At 36.9% G+C, this 20,668-nt stretch overlaps 2 protein-coding genes across 2 annotated transcripts; both read left to right on the top strand.

The window, feature by feature from the left end:
• Nucleotides 1-1,846: 1,846 nt before the first annotated feature.
• Nucleotides 1,847-9,762, top strand: LOC149014672 (uncharacterized). Its single transcript, XM_089156254.1, has 4 exons — nucleotides 1,847-3,052; nucleotides 8,072-8,151; nucleotides 8,765-9,029; nucleotides 9,172-9,762. Exons 1-4 carry the CDS (start codon nucleotides 2,308-2,310, stop codon nucleotides 9,432-9,434), a joined length of 1,353 nt encoding a protein of 450 aa, XP_089012380.1. The 5' UTR covers nucleotides 1,847-2,307; the 3' UTR covers nucleotides 9,435-9,762.
• A 1,644-nt stretch (nucleotides 9,763-11,406) lies between these two features.
• On the top strand, nucleotides 11,407-19,073 carry LOC149014671 (serine hydroxymethyltransferase, mitochondrial-like). Its single transcript, XM_089155170.1, has 16 exons — nucleotides 11,407-11,586; nucleotides 11,751-11,801; nucleotides 11,974-12,060; nucleotides 12,182-12,303; nucleotides 12,436-12,512; nucleotides 12,742-12,866; nucleotides 13,914-14,006; nucleotides 15,381-15,473; nucleotides 15,574-15,771; nucleotides 15,864-15,968; nucleotides 17,001-17,066; nucleotides 17,313-17,390; nucleotides 17,627-17,738; nucleotides 17,830-17,940; nucleotides 18,086-18,260; nucleotides 18,624-19,073. Exons 1-15 carry the CDS (start codon nucleotides 11,497-11,499, stop codon nucleotides 18,232-18,234), a joined length of 1,557 nt encoding a protein of 518 aa, XP_089011296.1. The 5' UTR covers nucleotides 11,407-11,496; the 3' UTR covers nucleotides 18,235-18,260; nucleotides 18,624-19,073.
• Nucleotides 19,074-20,668: the final 1,595 nt, after the last annotated feature.

The following is a 20,668-nucleotide window of genomic DNA, read 5'->3' as shown; positions in this document are numbered from 1 at the left end:
TATATAATATTTCCTTTTCTTTTTCCTTTCCTAACTAATAAAATATAATAACTATATATGAATATCATAATAAACAAAATAGCACTTGAAAAACAAAATTTCAGATTTTGCAGACTAAATATTCAAATTTATTATCCTTAAATTTTTTGTCTCTAGGTGTTTCTTTCTTTTTCTTTTATTGTAATAAAGTTTTTATCGAATAGTGACAAACTATTTCATTGGAGTTCCATCAAATATATATAAACCATTGGTTGATTTCTCTTTTAAAAGACATGTTAAAAATTAAACTCTAAGGAGTGGCTTAATTGAAAAAAAAGAGGCAGTAGAAGATCATAGTCCAAATACTCTCGAGGGTAGGGTTATAGCCCCGCCTATTATGTAATATACCCCCATCCCAATATAGAAAATCTACTATGACAAAAAACAAAGTTAAAAATTTTAGTTGTTGACCCCATTATTAGAGTGTTAAGTAATGGTAACATGAGATAATCAGGGTGGTCAAGAAACAAAAAGGTTTAACACTATAAGCTTCATTTGATGTAACGAGTGTTCCTTGTGACTTTAATTCTTTGGCTTGAGATTTGTCCACATAGAAGAAAGTGAATGCAAGTTGACTTTGTGGTTAGTTAGTCACTCCTTAAATATTAAATCAAATTGATGAACAACACCGTTTTTTTTCCAGTAAAGAACAACACCATTCTAGGAGGGGCTTTTAGTTACCCAAGTTGACAAGTTTAATAGGTAGAGTGAGCATACATAAGTAGGTGAGAGATATTTATAGCTCAAACATAAATCAAGATGACTATTGGATCATCTTAATTGGATGCGTGCTCTCCTTGCGGCCAACATGTCACTGAGTGCAAGTCACCATTCTATCACATCTGTACCTGACACCAGAAGAGCTGGGCGACTGGTGTGACAACTCTAGGCTTGACCACCTAATAATTCGGCAGGAGCTTCTTTCAGGTAGATATGCTTGAGGTCAACGTATCATTTGATACATACGAAATATTAAATGCAAAGATAAGAGGATCTTACGATAATACGAATGTAAGGTCTTCGTGAGGAGGTAATTCATCAACTTGCATGACCCGACATCTGGAGACCACTCTTCTATTCGACAAAGGAACAATGTATTGTTCCCGATTGGGCTTCTCAACCTCATGCTTCTCTCGTCTTGCCTGGTCTGGCTTTTAGTCGAATTAACATTGGATCTAGCAGCCGAGTTGAAGGACTTGATGCAAAATGGCACAACACTAACAAAGTCTGCTGATTTTTCAAATTGTTGGTTTTGATACAGACTTTGATAATATACATCGATCTTGACTTACTATGAAACAATAAAAACAACCCACAATTCCATAGTATTGCACTACATACTACTTGATATGCTTTGCCAAGATTAAATTAAGAACCAGAGTATTTCTTTCAATCAGTTCTGAACCTAAACCCTATTCAATTCGAGGCAAATCAAAATTGATCTTGCCATTAGGATTAAATGTACACTGCTACTACATTCCACATACACAATTTATAATTGGTTTTTGAGTTGGCCAAATTCATACATTATTATTATTATTATTTTTTAATTGTTAATAATTTCACATTATGAACCGTTGGTCAACCCTTCAAGTTCAAGGTCGGATATTTGATATATTGATCAAACGAATAAAAATGTAAATAACGATGATTGAGTGCAACTTTGGTCTTAAAAAAAAAAAAACAAACAAAAACAAAAAAGGGAAAAACAGAAAATCTACATTTTGAACTAAAATTGAAATCTCAGGCTAAAATTAAGATTTTTTCAATCTATCAATATATTATTTTATGACTTTTGCGCATAGACTGTAGGGTTCAGCTGGTACCCGGTCAATTCGAGCTGATTTAGAACAAAACTAGATTGAAAAAGAATGTTTTGACATTGGGTTTACGATTTGAATTGGTCGTGAACGATCTGATCAGACCAGGTTGATTCACGATCGATTTCCTTGTTTGAAACCCTGGATCTACCTGATTGGGACATCGATTCCTTTTTGGGTTTTATTTTCCCCTGCAAATGTTTGTTGGGTTTTGTTGATATACTTGCTTTGTATAGGTTTACAGGGAGTCTTATTTCTCAATCTTCAAAGAATCAGGTGAATGCTGTTGGTTGAAATACTCGAGCGTATTTCTGCATTTCAGAGTTGAGATTTCAGTTTTCCAAGGTTATTGTCGCTGGAAATTCAACGTTGAAGGAGAGTAATTTTCCCAAATGGGAGAATTTATGTTGGACAAATATCCAGTTCGTTCGAGGCTAAATTTACAGTCATGATGCTCGAGGAAGAAGAGCCGGGTCTGGAAGGGGAGGCAGTGGAATTGCAGAAAGAAAACTCGAAGGAAACACCCATGGAGGAAATGAATACCCGTTTTCCTGGCGTTGTGAGAAAGAAAGCTTATGCATTTGATGGATTGGGGAATTATTTTTCTAAGGAATGGGATCTAGCTGAAGGACGAGGCAAAGAATTTTGTTGGTATCATGTTGAACTTCCAAAGGGAAACCAGAAACTAGCGTTGTCTGCACAGTACCTTATTGATGTTCTTTGCCCTCCTTTGAAACTTCAAGACATCCTCTCACTTGTCAGCAATGGACCTTTTTGTGGTTATGTTGATGGAGCCCTTGTTTTTAGGGTAAATTCACCTGGAACTACTTCAAGTGATTTTACTCTTAGAATTGCTGCAAGAATGACTGAGAACTCGTTGATTACTGTGTCTTTGGGTCGTGTTCCCAGATTGGGATTCTCTCCAGTCGGTCAGTCTCTTCTTTCCGAGATTCCTAGCGTGGAGAGTCCCAGTATGGCTAGAGCAGAGAAGGAAGGAGGTGCGATTGTAATCAGGGAACATGTTCTTGAATTCCTATTAACAATGAATCATTCTGAGGAGGCTGATAATCCAGTTCCACGCACCCTTTCAAATCTCGTTATTCATGTATTGGACACACATGTAGATCACATTCAAGACATAGTCACAAAGCTTGAGATAGAGTTGGATGCAGCGGAACTTGAACTGGACAAAGGTAATAGACATGTAATAATTTGTTTGAGTAGTTTCCTTTTCTTTCTAATTGTTTCCGTATCTTAGTTAACAATAAATTCATGCTCAACGAGTTTGGTTCCTTGTTCAGTTTTAAATATTTTCAGCTTGAATGTTAAAAAAAAAAAAGTTTTAATCTGAGTTCATTTAGTCAATTTCAAGTTTCTGATAACCTCTTGACTGGCGTTCGTGTAATTCTGCTTTCTACCATCCCAGAAGTGAAACTTGCTTGAGTCTAAGTCAAAATGATCTGTAGGGTAGGGTAAGACAACCTCACAGTCTTGAGTCCTTGTTTTCAACAGAACAGAAAGTTGTGAACCTAGTTATTAATTATTAGGAAGGATTCACTTCGGCAGCCATAGAGCTGAGTTGAAGTGTTTCATGGTTGTGGTACTTGGGAGAAGTTCAGCACTTCTTTTGTGGGGGGGGGGGGGTGGTATTGAAAAGAAGCTCAGCATATCAAAATAAGTTCCTAGTATATTTAGTATCATCATAGTTTTGGGCTGCAAAGTGATGGAGGGGAACATCAAACAAAAGATGATTATTTTACTTGGTAAGTGTTATGTGTACATTTTGTTGGTTACATCTTACAAGTACATGCAGTTGGTCATGTAGCAGTAGTTGTAGGAATTCATCTGATCAGTACCTTATCAAGTTGGAATGAAGGTGTAGTGTTACTGTGGCAGTTAGGTTAAGCAAGCAAGTTCTTGTAGTTAGGATAAGAATGGGGTTGCTTACTATTGTAACTAAAATAGGGAAGTTGTACAACAATGTAGGGAACATGTGTGTTGTTTTCTCCTGGCATGTATTATTAAATTACCATATGAATGGGGAGAAGGCATTCAGAGAATTATCTACAATTTCTTACTTTGAGAAGGAGAACCGTTTACTCCATTAGCCGAATTAGTCATATTCTAACTTCTATATTTGTTGACGATGAGGTTTATTATGTAAACTTCCTAGGTTCAGTGTACTTGTATAACTAGGTAAGGCCTATGAGTCAGCCATAGTTAGCATACCTTATTTGTAATCCTCTTTTTCACCATAAATGACTGAAAGCTTCCATTACTTTGATAAATACATTTCTCAAGTGTTTCTCCTTTGTATCTGAGTCAAATCCTTTTTTGGGGAACTTTTAAAAGTATTTCCACATAGATCAGCTGATGTAGCCTCGGACTGATTTGACTCGGCTAAGGGCCAATGTTGCAAGGAAGATTAGAACAAAACCAACTTGATAAGGAGAATTAGGGTTTTGAGTGTCAGAATGTGGGGTAATTTGGTTTGAGTGTATGACATTTTTTCAAGTCCTTTCTTCTTCTCTAATTCTTTTGTTTCAAACTACTAGGCACCATAGGGAAAGCATATGATACGGCACACACTATGTTGCTATCAAAACTGCAACATGGACTAGAGGGTGGAGAAGCTAAAAGCCAATTTGGAGTCTCTTTCTAATGGCAGTGCTTGATATTAGAAAATTGAACAAGATTCTTGAAAGGCTTACCTCATGGCACTCGTCTCGCTGAAGGGGAGGGAGAGAACTCCTTCACTTCTCACCAGACCATGTTGATTGACCTTAGGGAAGCGTTGGAAGCTGACCAAGTGTATCCACACCAACATTGCTCCAAAACTAATGAAATGAAAATGAAGATACCATAAGTTGGGCTTTGTCGAGTTGAACGAATTTTTCATCTTCGCGTAACCCCTGATAAAGAGCAAGTGGCCTTGGTTGAAGAACAATTGGGATGAGGCAAGGCTACATTGTGAATAATTGAAGTGGTATAAGTATATGTCTAGGGTTTTATAGGAGCACTAAATGAACTGACAGTCACAGGAAGGCTAGAATGAGGTGGAAGATTGAGTGGAAGAGGAGAAATTGTTGATTTCATGAGAATATCTTAGTTGGCACCTATTATGGAAGGAACCACACCTTACAATAAGGAATTAAGAAAAATATATATTTTCTGTACGCAGATTTTCCCCCCAAAGGTAGGAGCCTAGATGTTACCGTGGAAGAAGTAGCAAACCAACCCACATATTTTTACGCTACCAAAAAAAAAAAAAAATAATAATAATAATAAAAATAAAAAAGAGAGAGAGAAGAAGAAGAAGAAGAACACCAAACCACATGCAGCTCTTATATAACATTGTTTCAGGGGCTTGGTGGAGTGGGATGAAGAAATCATTCCATCAATTAATAGGTGGCTCTTCATAAACTCCAGTAATGGGGCACCCTTTTTTTTCTTCTTCTTCTTCTATTCTTAAAAAAATCAAGAGTAAAAGCCCATTTATGTCCTTTTATGCTTGTTGCTGTTAAATGACTATATGATTGATCAAGGATTTGACTTTTAGAACCCTCTGAACCTGTCCTAAGATTGTAGCAACAAGCGATTTGAACATAACTCAGTGTGACTATCAATATGGGTGCATCCTATAACTCTAGACACAGGTGGGAAACCAAATTGCACCCCAAAGAAGAAGTATTGAGTCCAAAGAACTGCTGAAAATGTCCTGTTAAAATGGGGTTGTGGCGAGACACTCATATTAGTTTCTTGTTCTGTTTGTAAGCTTTTCTCTTCAAGGTGAAACAAATAACCCACAATCATTGCTTTGGCTATGAATCATAAGATAATGTGCTATACTGTCATTCCATCCCCTCTATTTGTTTTATTAGGTTTGCTATAAGAGGATAAATATGAAAGGATTGAAGATAAGTTCATGACAATGTTACTTTCTTCAAATCACTCACCATAGACAATACGATTTGGTTTATTCATCCTTTTTTGTTTTTCCTTTATTTTGAAAAGTGAGCTTGTTTTGATACAGTATGCTATCATCTTCTTGCCCCCGGCCCTCCCCCCCCCCCCCAACAAAAAAAAATAAAAAATAAACGGAAAACACACACAAAATTTATCCCAAAAAGAGAATGCGGTCATTTATGTCAACCAACCCTGGAATTATGCTGCATATTGAGTGGCGATCTGGTTAATAAATGGTTTTGCAGACCTACAAGAACCGTAATAGCTAAATTGATTATTTTAATGGAAATTTTATTCAAGATTAGAAATTTCTTTCCCCTTCGCTTAATCATATGGGTATCTTATGAGGCTCTCCATTTCATCTTTCAGGATAAGACATGAAATGTCTACTAATTCTGAGCCTTTTGTTTTTGGCCTTATAGAAGCTTATTTTAGGGATGTAAACGGATCGAATATGATAATATCCAAATCTGAATCCGATTAGTAAACACATTATCCGAATTCGAATATGATATTTGTCGGATATGTATATTTATAACCGAATTCAAATTTGTTTAGTTAATCGGATTTTCAGATAATATCCGATCCAAATTCAGAGTAGTCGATGGATAAAAGTATCCGAATGTAGTTCAAATATCCAACGTTTGATTAGAGTAACTATTGTTAGTTTAATGTAATTAGTTACTATTAATGAATACTAGTGAAGGGATATTGATGTATTCCCCAAAATTTAACTTTAATCGGATATGGATAATATTAGTCAAATATCTAATCAAATCGGATAATATCCGACTTAAAATTGGCATATTTGTATTTGAATCCGATTAGTAAAGGGATCATCCGAATTCGAAAAAATTGGATTTGGATGCTTTTAAACAGATACGAATACGAATTCGGATTTTTGACTATCCGTTTACATCCCTATCTGATTTCTTTGGATCAGCCAGACCCTGCAGCCAAGATCTTCTTTTCTCCTTCAAATCAACCCTATATCTCCCACATAATGTCCACCTCCTGTCTCCCTATTAGATACTCTAGCTTTTCCTGTACATCTTAACAAATCTTTTTGGTGTGCCCTGGTCATCAGGTCCTTCACCCATTTGTATCTTTTTACTGTAACTGATGCTTCCTGAGAAAGAGCTTAAGTTAGGTTCGTTAGATTCCCTAACCATAGAACCTTTTACAATTTAAACTGTAAAGTCATCCGCCCCCCTTTTTTCTTTCTCTTCCCCTTCTGCATCATTTGGACCCTTACCATCAATTGAGCCAGAGACATTTAAGGCACAGTCTGACCAAGGCTTACTCCAACCACCATGGCTGGCTATGTGAATTCTCTTCTGTCAGTTCTGTCATTTATTGACAAGTAATGAATAACACTCAACATTATAAAAATTATGTAAAATCAAGAGGACGGATGCTCCAGAAAAACATAAAGAAAAGGAGAAGAAACAAAGAAAACACAAGCAGAGAAAAGAGAGACTACAAAAGATAACAAAGAAGACGACCACACCTGTACCTGTTTTGTGCCACCTACTAGAATCTGGCAGAAAACAACCCATTATAAAATTTCCGAGTCAGTCTTGTCGAACTCCAATGCAGTCACCAACTACTGCTGGTTCCAGAACTACAAGCGTGTCAATCTCTGACTCAGACATGTGAATGGCATACAGTTTGCTTCCTAGTCTACCTCCCCATATATTTGGCACCACTCCTTGACCCGATATTGTGGGTTTTGTGGTCACGTACTAAGTGGTCCTCCAGCTCGGACCTTGTCAAGCTTGATTCTAGTGTTTGCTTAACCACCTTAAATCTCTAGTTCATAGTTTTTCATGTTGGATAGCCATGGAGTAACCTAGATCTTAGAGGCTGTATCAGGTTCTTCACTTTTTGAATGAGAACCAGAACCATTCTCTTTTTTATTTTTATGAAATCACGACAAATTTTCATAGATAACTGAACAAGAGTAGAAGAATAAGTAATAGAAGTTGTGAAAAGTAGACCTTGGATATTACGCCACAGTATTGTGAGCTGTAAACTGCAAAGCTGCGGAAAGTGGAAACACTTGTGTCACTACACAAACGTATTAGTTGTGGGTCTTGCTTAATTGGATCTGCCTTTCAAATTGGGTAGATGAGTTAACTTTCCAAAACCTTCTGCTTCCTCCCCCCTCCTCTCTTTTTTTGTGATTCTCTGATGCAATTTATTGGCTTAAACTTGAAATTATAACTTACCTGACATGACTGCAGGTGGTTTTGGCTTGAAAAAACAGATTCTGGATGACAGAAGATTTCCCAAGATGCATCTAAATTTGCAGCGGCTTTTGCAGGTAACTTGAGGTTCCTGATACTTCTTTGATCAAACTTGATTTGGATTGTGAAGTATAGCTTGTATTGTTACCAGGGTATACCCCTTTAGAACAAAACTACCAGCAGCAGAGTGGTATGTATTAGGAAACATTGAGGGGCAATGGGGCCACTTGAAGTTTGACCTCTGGATTGTACATACCATTTTTGTAAACAATCTAAATGAATGTGGAGGGAATTGCTACCATACCCAGGTGACTTAATGTTAAGAAGGTGTCCTCATTCTGCTTGTTATTGTGATGGGAGTTGGCAAATCATTTTCCCCCTCATTATATGTAATAACTTTATCAAAAAGATAGAAGTAAATACATAGCCAATGTACAACAGCAACAACCAACTTTGGTCAGGGCCCTCAACGGGAACAACACAATGGAAAATGAGTAGATACAAGGCTGTAGAAGGCCCAACTTCAGCCAATTTATCTGCAATTGAATTTGCTGCACCGTCCGAACAAAAGAAAAATCTCAGATAGCACATAAGGATTATTTATTGAAGTAATCTGCAATTATTGTTTAAATTTATTCAAGTCATGCTGCTTGAGTTCCAAACTATATTTCAGAGTATGCTCCATTTCAGGTGATAGCATATGGAGAACAAGTGTTCCCACGTGTCAGGGAAAAATGTTCCACAAAAAGATGGTTAGCTGGTGAAGACGTTGTCGCCCTGGAAGAGCTGATTGGACGTCTTAGGAGGCTAAAAGAGAACGTTGGGTTTATTGCGAATCGTGTAACAGCATTACAAGCTGGTCTTCACAGTTGGCAATCAGAACAAATCAATAAGAAGTTATACTACCTCTCATTCCTATCATTGATATTCCTTCCTTTGTCGATCGTCACTGGAGGTACACTTTTAATTGATTTATCTTTTCTGATGAATTTAGTCAAATTTATTCACTGCTGTAAAGTGTATTTCACTAGAACACATCTATAAGACTTCTCTAAGTAATGACTGTAATACCAATTCTTTCTTTTGGGGTTGAACAGTATTTGGGATGAATGTTGGAGGTGTTCCTTGGTCAGGGCAAGATGACCCTGCCATAAAAGCTGGGTTCCGCAATGTCATGTTTATCTGTGTTGGCGTGATGCTGCTTTTACTGCTTTGCTTCATGTTCCCCACCATATATGCCCGCATATCCACTTGGAGGAGACACAACATACTTAGAAGGAGCTGGTCTGTAAACAGGTCTTTCTTGACAAGAACGCTCGGAGTTGGATCTCAAGAAAGAGGGGGTTATATCCGCGTATGAAAGATCAGTGTGAGCTTCTCGGTACACATTCTTCTTTTTCTTCGTAATCTTATTTTATTTACCATTCGTATAAATTTGTCCTTGACGATGAAAATGTATTTCACCTTGACATCTTTGGGGGGACATTTAGTGCTCCATCCTGAAGGAAATTTATCCTCATTAAATTAAAACCATCAGCTGTACATATAGATGGGGTTTGGATTTTTAGTGAGTCCATGTCATTCTTCTTCAGTTTTCATGGAGAATTGTAAATTTCCTGTCAAAGTGAGACATGTCCATTGAAGCTTTTATGTAAACTTAGTTCAGTTCATTTTTATACTATTCTTCTTCTTCTTCTGTGATTTCTCACAATTTTGAATTTGTAGACTTATCATAACAAAGTATAATCTTGAATTTGAATATAAGGTTCCTGAAGATGAACCATGAAGCCATGAAGGTTGGTGAGAATTGTTGACCAAAAAAAAAAAAAAGAAGGTTGGTGAGAATTACTTCGTGGGGTTACCAGATAAATTGACTTTTGATGGGGATATGTCTCCAAATAATTATATTCCAATCCAATGGCCATCAGTGTTTCTTACCAACCACCCCTGTTGGGGACCCGTGAACAAAGAAGGTACACGAGTTTAGAATTAGAAAAATTGATTAAACAGAGATATTCTTCAGGATCTCGTCACGTGGTTTGTCCCAGCTGGTCCCACACACAAAAACCCAGAGACAAGATCTAATCGTGGGAATTTTTGGCGTGTTAGCATAATTTAGGGTGCGAATGCTTATAATTAAGCTCCGTTTGTTTTCGTGGAAAATTGTGTTGGGTGGAAATATTGAGTTTTCATTTTACACAAACCAAACATTGAGGATTAGTGGCTAGATTTGATTATTTGGCTCTATCTACCTACACCCAAAGTTGGGTGACAATGCTATTCCTATGGTAGGTGGGAATCTTACACTTATCATGTTGCACACATTCCCATTGATTCCATGCATATTCAAGGACCATGCTCAATTTTGTAATATTTTTTTTTATAGCGAGGGTCATGCTCCATTGGAACATTAAAAAAACAATTTATAGTAAAGAAAAAACAAAATAATGATTTTCACTTTTGAATTTAAGAAAAAAAAAAAAAAAAATTTTTAATATTTTTTTGTGGGGTTTTTGTTTTCATGTGTGTGGGGTTTTCAAATATCTAGAGATTTCAAACGGGGGGGGAAGAATTGAATCAAATTGACCAATTTATTAAAGCAAATATTTTAATCTTGTTATGTAGATGAAGAACACATCACCAATTCAAATTAGTTCTTAGCTCTTTTTCTTGAAAGAAATCTCTGTAATGAGTATTTAATAGATTATAGGATTTAGTCATATGTAATATTTTCATTCACTAATACTTATTGACATCTCTTAAGAGAGGATCCAAACTCTTCAAATTATGTTTTTCTTGATGATTTTCTTAAATCATCCTTCTAGATTAGGGTGACAATTATTATTTGAAAATAAAATTAATAATAAAATTGAATCAGAACTGAAATTTAGTTGAGTTAATGTTAAATTGGTAAAGTATTCATGTGAACATTATTTTTTTGGATTAGTAGTTTATATTACAGAGTGAAATTATTACATATACCATTGCGAGTATTGAAACTCGTAATTTTTTCACTAAAAGATGTCGGTTATTACTAATTGAACAATCTTTTCAATAATAATATATTAATCTAAAAGTATACTAATGTAAAGGACAAATGTGTAATCACCATAGTTTTGATTCGAATCAAGAATCAAAGGGAATCTGAGAAGGTTGGTAGTCCGTTAGGTGGCCAGCGCATCAAGTTGGACCCACCACACAAACATTTAGGCATCACTATCAGAGCTTATAAGAAAAACTACTCAAAAAAGGAAGAAAAATTAATAAAAAGAATTTTTGTATTTCTTTTCCCCAAATAATAATAAAAATACAACCACCAACCCCACTAACAGAGTAAAACAGAACACAGCGAAGCGCAAAAGCTACAGAAAAGAGAAGAAAGGGAGAGAGATAGAGCTCGGAGGCGAAGCGAAGAACGTCAGATGGCAATGGCTATGGCGCTTCGCAGGCTCTCCTCTTCCATGAGAAAACCAATTCCGCTTCCCTTTCTTCAAGGATCTCTTCGTTACATGGTTTACATTTTCCCTTCCTTTAATCTCTTCTTTCTTTTCTTGTTGTCAAGACTACTCAAATCAGTCAAGAAGATGTTCTGTTTCAGAAGTAGTAATGTTTTCATCATGAACTGGATTTTAATTTTCTCCCTGAATCTAATTTATTTATACCTTTACATGTTCAGTCTTCTTTACCGAATGAAGCTGTTTATGATAAGGAGAAATCTGGTGTGACGGTAAGCTATTCATTTCCGCGATAGTTTGTGTTGTTTCGATTAACTTTGAAGTCATTAGTGTCGCTCTACCTAGGAAGATTCTTGTTGGTTTCTTTTATTGGATTCTGTTGAATTATATGATCTGAGGTTGTTTCAATTGAAGCTTACTCGAAAAATTAATTTATGATACCAGTGGACGAAGCAGTTGAATAGCCCGCTGGAGGTCGTCGATCCAGAGATTGCAGATATTATAGAGCTTGAGAAAGCAAGGCAATGGAAGGTATTCCTTTCCAATTATTATTTTCTCTCTCGATTATCTGTGTTGCAAAATCGGTTTCTAGAACTTTCACGTGTGGATTTGTGGCTCATTTTCTGATTGGAAATTCTGGTATTTTGTTAAGGGACTTGAACTCATACCTTCGGAGAATTTCACTTCTTTGTCCGTGATGCAAGCAGTTGGTTCCATCATGACCAATAAGTACAGTGAAGGATATCCCGGTGCGAGATATTATGGAGGAAACGAGTACGGGATTCCAATAAGCAGTTGGTTCACTTTTTTTGTTTTGTAGTATTAGTGACGTTTACCATCTAGTTTATCCTTCAAGTTGGTATGTCCTGGTTTTGGTATAAATATATGGGATTTACAATCTTTTAGGTACATTGACATGGCGGAGCGCTTGTGTCAGAAACGTGCTTTGGAAGCTTTCAGGTTGGATCCAGCGAAATGGGGAGGTAAACAAACATAATGCATACATTTAGGTAGGGTTGAGGCTTTCCAACCCAACTTGAATAATGTGATTTGCATGACGTATAGTGTATATGTAATGATAGTTGAGATCTATAGTGAGAAAACTTCTTACTTGGTGATGCAATACAAGTATTACGACATAAAGTTCTAGTTTCCATTAAACCAACCCCTCTTTCCTCTCCAGTGAATATGTACTTGCTTGTTTTCTTTCAGTGAATGTTCAATCATTGTCGGGCTCACCTGCTAATTTTCAAGTTTATACTGCACTCTTGAAGCCTCATGAGAGAATCATGGCTCTTGATCTTCCTCATGGTGGACATCTGTCTCATGGCTATCAGGTTCTTACTATTTCCCTCCGGTTTAGCTTCCTTGCAGCAAAATTTGGTGGTAACATTCTGATTGTAGTGGCCTCTGAAGAGGGATATTCATCTAACACTACCATATCAAATGTTCACTGTCTGTGAAATACATCATTCATCTTTCAAAGCTCCTAATACCAATGATTTTTCTTCAACTTATCCACCATGTTGCCGAAGCTAGAAGTTTTGTCCCCCTTCTTCTCTTGACTTCACCTTTTTTGTCAAAAAATGGATTTGTAAAAGGTTCAAAGCAACCCATAAATTGTGTTTGTAACTGGTATGCATTCCCTTTTTTTCTTTCTTATTATGCTAAAAATAGAATACGTTATGGAAAGGTGAGCAATTGACCTGAAAAAGGGTGAACAAACAGCAACACATTTCTTCAGCTTTATTTTGACGTTCACACTTCATTTCAAATTCATCTATCCTGGTCATAGCAATTTTCCTTTTAAACCACTGTACCTTGTAATTTTGTATTCTTGTTATGTGGTGATATAAGTTATACGTCTTCCACCTTCTTCTTTTGTGGGGGGTTGGGTGGGTGGGGAGGTACAGGCAGTGACAGAGAAGATTGTCTTTGACTCAGCATGCTGTTAAGATAAAATTGGGCATCATATTTAACTCACTAATGTGATCTACACCTAAAGTAGAGGCATCTATAATGTGCACTTCAGAGATGTTGAAAATAGATATTTATTTCTTAGGGTTTTCAATCGTGCACATCTAGTGGAGAATTGAAAGCAATCAATAATCTCTCAGCTTCGTATGAGCATGTGAAATATTTTTAAGCTTATGCTCTTGATGAAATTAATAATAACTTTGAATTGTAAAGAGTTTGTATCTTTTCTTTTGTTGGTTGAGGAACATTTCTGTCTTGGATTAGAAAATGGTTTTGAGGATTTGTTGCTTTTTTTGATTGCGGGATAGGGGTGTATGTATGCAAAAAAGTGGAGAGTCCTGTTGATGGAAACACTATTTTCTGTCTCAGTAATGGTTTGTGATGTATCGGTGTCATCATTTGTGCAGACTGATACCAAGAAGATATCTGCGGTGTCTATATTTTTTGAGACAATGCCATATAGATTGAATGAAAGCACAGGGTACATTGACTATGAGCAGGTATCTTCCTTGCTTTTTTCCAGTTCCATTTAGCTGTTGGGATTGGATTTTGCTTTTATCTAAGTTTGAAACTAGGACCCTTTGATTTATTGTTCTGTTATTAACATGCCAAATGACATCATATCTGTTCTATATAGTTCAAATATAGAGGCAAAAAGAATCATCCAGGAAAGGGATGAAAGTCAAGCTGAGATGGCATGACAGTTGTAGCTCTGTTTATTCAAAATGCTGGACACACCATTTGCTTTGCAGAGCTGAGCATCACAGCCCACCATTTTCATCCATGAGGATGGTTTGTTGTACCATCAGGACTGTTTGAGAGATTTTGGATTGACCAAAGTACCGGTCCACCTCAATTATGCATGGCTGTATATTGGAGTTTCCCCTTTTACTGTTATCCGTCAAGTTGTTTTTCAAAATATTGACTATTCAACCAACTTTTGAAGTTCTACTCCACCACATGGCAAAGTCCTTTTGGAACGAATGAATGTAAGGGAGTGCAGGGCATGGCTTTGCAGGGTATTTAGATACCACCTAAGCTGCAAGCCTGCAACCTGATATATATGATGCCTATTCTGCCAATATTAGCAAGATTTACATACCTCTTCCAGATGGATTTGCTAAGTAGGAAGGCCAGGTGACCCTGGAATCTTCCACACTGTTGTGTAGGAGCCCTTGGGGGACTAATATACTGACTGTATCTCTCTCTCCATTGCTCCTGTAAATGCATCTCAAAGGATACTTTACATGCAAATTCAGCTCTCTTTTTGGCCATTCATTTGATCAGAGTATGTAATTTTAATGGATGAAACAATGAGTAGAAAATGTCAGGCACCTGGACCTAGAAATGCATCCAATTAGCCAATTATGTGTTAGTTTTCTATGTGACACCTTAAATAGCTAATAATGACTTTAGAAGATGGAAGTGTGAAGTTATCCTCATTAAACTCCCAGTTTTGGAATATGGCCTGTAGATGGAAAATGGGAACAATACTTGTCTTCCGTGCCTTTTACTGAAATAAATAAAGGTTGATCCAGGTAGTAAAGCATGGCCCTGAACTGGATCATATATGTGGTACACCGAACAAATAGGTTAATGAATTGCTGATTAAAGGATTCCAGCACTTTTGCATGGTTTAAATTGCTTTTCTCTTCTCTGATTTATGACTGGGAAAGTGTAACCTATTTTCTGATTATAATACTTCTAGTTTTCCATTAAAATTATGCATGCAAATTGAAAATAGTAGCTGGTTCAGTAAATTCATGGATTGCTTGGTCAGTTTCCATTAGGCCCCATGATGTAGTCTAATATTAATTTTTTTTTATTGTTACAATATTTATATCTAAAGAGTTCACTTGCTTTGAAAATGACAGATGGAGAAGAGTGCTGCTCTTTTCAGGCCAAAATTGATAGTTGCTGGTGCTAGTGCTTATGCACGCCTTTATGACTATGAATCTATGCGCAAGGTAAAAGCTATTTTAATCCTGATTCATGCAATACAATCATCTTAGTAAGAATTTATTGACAGGTTAGAAAATCTGAGCGCAATTATCATGTGTTTTACAGGTCTGTAATAAGCAGAAAGCTGTCCTGTTGGCAGATATGGCGCATATTAGTGGATTAGTTGCAGCTGGTGTCATCCCATCACCTTTTGAATATGCAGACATCGTGACAACTACAACACACAAATCACTACGTGGGCCACGTGGAGCCATGATCTTCTTCCGGAAAGGAGTGAAAGAGATCAACAAACAAGGCCAAGAGGTGAGTTGTTATGAGAAGTGAATTTTTTAGTTCTAAAATCAAGACTGAGATTTAGGGCAAAGCTAAAACTATTACTACTTTTGCGTTGAAAGGTCTTGTACGATTATGAAGACAAGATAAATCAAGCTGTCTTTCCAGGGCTTCAAGGTGGTCCACACAATCATACGATTACAGGGTTAGCAGTTGCATTGAAACAGGTATGCATTCTTGTGGATAATTTTTGACTTCTTTTGGAGATTTTTCTATGAGGATGAATGGATATGTGGCTTATTCACTATTTCCTTATTTAACTATTTGTAGTTCCTTTTCTTTTTCATTTACCTAAACCAGGAATTTTTTTTTTTTGGGGGGGGGGGGGGTTGAATAAACCAGGAACATTCTCTTCCCTATCATAACAAGATCAATGCTCTGTATGCACAATCACCTGTGAATCTTGGTTCTTTTAACACTTGTGACTGTAGTCTAAACAGGGAGCATGTATGTTATGCGGTTTATAGTCTTCTTTCTTCTTTCTCTTTTCCCTTTTTTCCTGCTGGGGTTGTTTTGCTTCTTTCTTTTTTTTTGGGTTGGGGGGGGGGGTGGGTAGACTTCTTGTATGGATTATATTGTTTTAAATAGCTTTACTCAAACAACCCACATGACACATCATAGAGCCATTAGCCTGCATTTTGTTATCCAACCTATACACTTCACAAGAGCATGCAGCAAACATTTTCAAGGTTTTACCCAAAAAAAAAACATTTTCAAGATGATGTCTAGGTGCCTTGGTTGCCTTGCACCTGGACACCCTCCAACACATTGGGTTGGCTAGAGACTGTGACAACCATGGTGGAGACTATGGAATTTGTGCTCTGAAAAAGATGTCTGGTTTAATTATTGTAGACCTGTATTTCTTCTCAGAAAAAGATGTCTAGTTTAACTATTGGAAACCTGTATCTGCCAAACTTCATTCTGCTAAATCTAAATAGATTAAGCACAGTTGTCAAGGCATTGCCTAGGTGACTGTCTTAGTATCAGAGCAGCTTGGCAAGTTGGGTGTTTCTTTGGTTGCCTTGCCTCCAGGGCACCTCCAATGTCTTCACAACTCTGACATTGAGCATGTTCTTGCATATGAGTTCCCCCCCCCCCCCAACAACCCTACCAGAAATGAAATAAGAAAATGGAAAATCCTGGTTTTGCTTCAACTCAATTCATTGCTGCGTTCCGATATGTGTAATTGCAATTTGCAGGCAACCACTTCAGAGTACAAAGCCTACCAAGAGCAGGTTCTCCGTAATTGCTCAAGATTTGCTCAGGTATATCCTAGGTAACATGATTTCCTTTTTAATTTTTCTCCCTGAAGAGGAAATTTTCTTAGTCACCTTTATGTGTTTAGCATTGGCACTAAAGGGAAGATAGGATTTGATCCTAGGTCTGTGAATTACTGGCTTTCTGAACATGGGACCATTATGTGACCTATTACTTGAAGCAATTTCAATTGGTTTGGGATTATATAATCTTTGATTGGAAATTTTGACTTTCAAAATTAACTCATTTTGCAGATTTTGATGGAGAGGGGCTATGATCTTGTCTCTGGTGGAACTGAAAACCATTTGGTCTTGCTGAATCTAAAAAACAAGGTAAATTATTATTATTATTATTTTCTTCCTCTTTTTTCATTATTGAAGTTTGTTTCAGATGTTTGTGTTAAACTTTTCATTCCACTGATGACTAGTGAACATTAGTTTAATCCTTCTGAATTTCAGTCGAACCTTTAGCTACTCAACCATGATTCTTGAAAGTGTAAGCCCCACTAATGTTTTCTGGAATATTTTAGACCGTGGTAGAATTACTCTTTCAAACTTTTGATCTACAGGGTATTGATGGTTCCAGAGTGGAAAAGGTTTTGGAATTGGTTCATATTGCTGCCAACAAGAATACAGTTCCCGGGGATGTGTCTGCTATGGTCCCTGGTGGAATTCGGATGGGTAAAGCCTCTACTTCCACCATTTTCATCCTTACTCTATCTATAAATATGATACATTCAGTTTAAATGGTCTTCTATCTTTTGTAATTCAGGAACCCCAGCCCTTACATCAAGAGGATTTGTTGAAGAGGATTTTGCCAAAGTAGCTGAGTGTTTTGATAGTGCTGTGAAGTTGGCTTTGAAGATTAAGTCTGAAACCAAAGGTTTATATTTTTTCGCAAATTTTAGTATTTCTGTATGTGACTGCTTTATTTCTTACATATTTCAGCTGCATATTGCTGCTTGTATGTGTGAGTGGTTCAATTTACATAGAGAAGGTATATCATGTTGTGGGTTTTCATATATCAGGGACTAAGGTGAAGGACTTCATGGCTACAATCCAGACCCGTGATGATATCAAATCTGAAATCTCGAAGCTCCGTCATGAGGTTGAAGAATATGCAAAACAATTCCCCACAGTTGGGTTTGAGAAAGAAACTATGAAGTACAAAAACTGAGGGAAATAAAGCATCTTATTCTAGAGGTATGTAAATTCTTGTAATTTGGTTTTCCTTTTTTGGACCTTTTTATGCTTTTAAATCAGTAGTAAGTTATCTTTTCTAATGCCTGTTATACCTCTAGTTTTCATTAGTGAAGGTCCAATCCTTGTTTTCTTATGAAAGGGCCAACCTTCTTTTCATACAAATGACAAAAGTTGAGTATAATTAGTAGTGCTATACATGGGAAATAATCTCAGGCCTTACTGCCTTTCTTGAATACCATTAAGGATGCTGCTACATTTGAAAAGGAGAGTAATTGGCCTATGTTTATATGCAATTGAAAAGAACATTCAGAATCTTTGTTATAGAGAATGCATTTCTCACTTTATCATTTCCTGTTTCTGCAGAACATTGAAATGGCGGTGGAAACTGTAATTTTACAGACCTCTTGATTACGTGAAGGCGGTTGAGAGAAGAAAGTCTTCCCTGTAGGGATACGGTTATGAAGAAAGAAGACTGTAGAGCTTGCAACTGTAATATCAAGCAGAATTTCATTGAGATTTTCTTGATGGAATTGTGTATGTGTTGTATACAAATCCTGTACCTTGTTTTACGAAGTAATTCTAATATGGTTTTGAGTCTTGAGGAAAGTTTATAATTTCAGGAGAAATCTGGTAGAATCAAATTAAAGAATATGATGTGTAAACCCCTCCTCGAGGGTTGTAATTTTTGAGAAGGGTAAGATGCTTAATTCTCAGGACAATCCATCCATTGCAGATTCCAACTGAGAATAGGACATCTCATACAGAACAATTGATGTAGAGTAAGGATACTGAAATCAGTAATCAAACAGTATTAGTCAAGATGCCATTGATGTCAAACTTCTCATATATCACTCGGACTTGGAAAACAAAATTTAACAGAAGATCTAATCTTCATTGGAGATACTGATTCAGGACTTGGATGGATACTCATAGCAACATCCAGAAAAGAAAAAATATATATATGTAAGCAGGTGCACACTTGGATTTTGCCTTACATGTACTTACAATCCTCCCAAGGGGGGTGACATTCTAGCGAGATTTTCTGGTTCTCCTTTTGGCAAAACCTAGTGAATTGGCGAATTTTGCCAATTGTTCACTGATTTTTTTAGGTGGAGTTCGACATTTTCAAAGGTGCAGTGCAGGGTGCGATTGTCAGGTTTGGGATGGAAGGGTTTGTGAGGTTTGGGGAGAGGTTTGGAAGAACTCGAGTGAGAAGAAGAGGATGAGGTAGCAACGGCCATGGATTATGGCGATAATATAGCATAAATCGAGATTTCGCCCCCATTTTGTTTCGCTTATCACAGAATTTGGACGAAATTTGGCCGAGTTTCACCGATATGTTTTACCGTGAATCCTCCGGCTATAATTGCTATTCCCAAATTGACCCACCAATTAATTAATATAAGATCCCATGATTTCTGGTTTTTTAATTGAACCAGAACCGAATTATACTACACCCAAAGATGAACCACGACCAGGTCCAATCTTGATCTAACCCAAACCATGAATGTTGCCTAATGATGCTCACTTTTTTTTTTCTTCTCTTTCTTTTGGTAATCGCCTAATGATGCTCGCTTGCTGTTATGAAAAGTATTAGTATGTGTAGGGATTGAAAATCTTCTAAGTTCATCCGTGCAGAGAAATAAAGAGAGTAAGGAATAGGAGAGAAGCAATCTCCAACTGCCACTGAGAGAAAGGTTCAGTGCCAGCAGCCTTGCCTTTCAAGCGTGGCTTCATAATTGATCTATCTGACTTATAAAGTGGATGACCGGAAAAGTCTCTGTTTCCGATTATCTTGAAAACACCTCATGTAGTGTATCGGTTTGGTTAATTTGGTTTAGTGAACCGGATACAAATCGAAAAACCAAAAACAATGTAGATTTGAAGCGAAACCAAAATGAAAGGAAAATAACAGGTGGGACCCACTGGTGGTGAGAAATAGGAAACAAAGATTAGAAGAAAAAAAAACTTCAGTCATGCCCATGACTCTCAAGCAAAATTTCTGCAGTTGAATCTCAATGATTGAAGATCAAAATCTCTGTCAACAAGGTCGAGAAAAGAAAGGGGTTTTAGTAATAACACGCAATGATTCTTTATTTTTATTTTTTTTAATAAAAAAGGGGATGCAGTAGTGGCTACTTAGCATCTCCCCCTCCACACCGACCACCCAATTTGTTCAAACTTTTTATCAAAGACGACATATGCAAGCATTAGCTCTGTGCACTACTAGCGCAAGCACTAACCTTGTCAAGAGAGCCCCACCGGAAGCCTAATGTAGTCCATAGAAAACAGTAACTTTCATGCCTAGGCCAAAAAACACACAACCATCTAATGCAAGAAACAGAGGGTTAGAATGGATTTAAACTTGGAACATAAAATTTACTAAATCATTTGAAAATAAACTTGAG

This window comes from Hakea prostrata, chromosome 5, assembly GCF_041222555.1.
Source record: "Hakea prostrata isolate BN-2017 chromosome 5, UWA_Hpros_2, whole genome shotgun sequence".
NCBI lineage: Eukaryota > Viridiplantae > Streptophyta > Magnoliopsida > Proteales > Proteaceae > Hakea > Hakea prostrata.
Note: the sequence above shows the minus strand (reverse complement) of the source record. Positions and strands in the feature narration are given on the sequence as shown.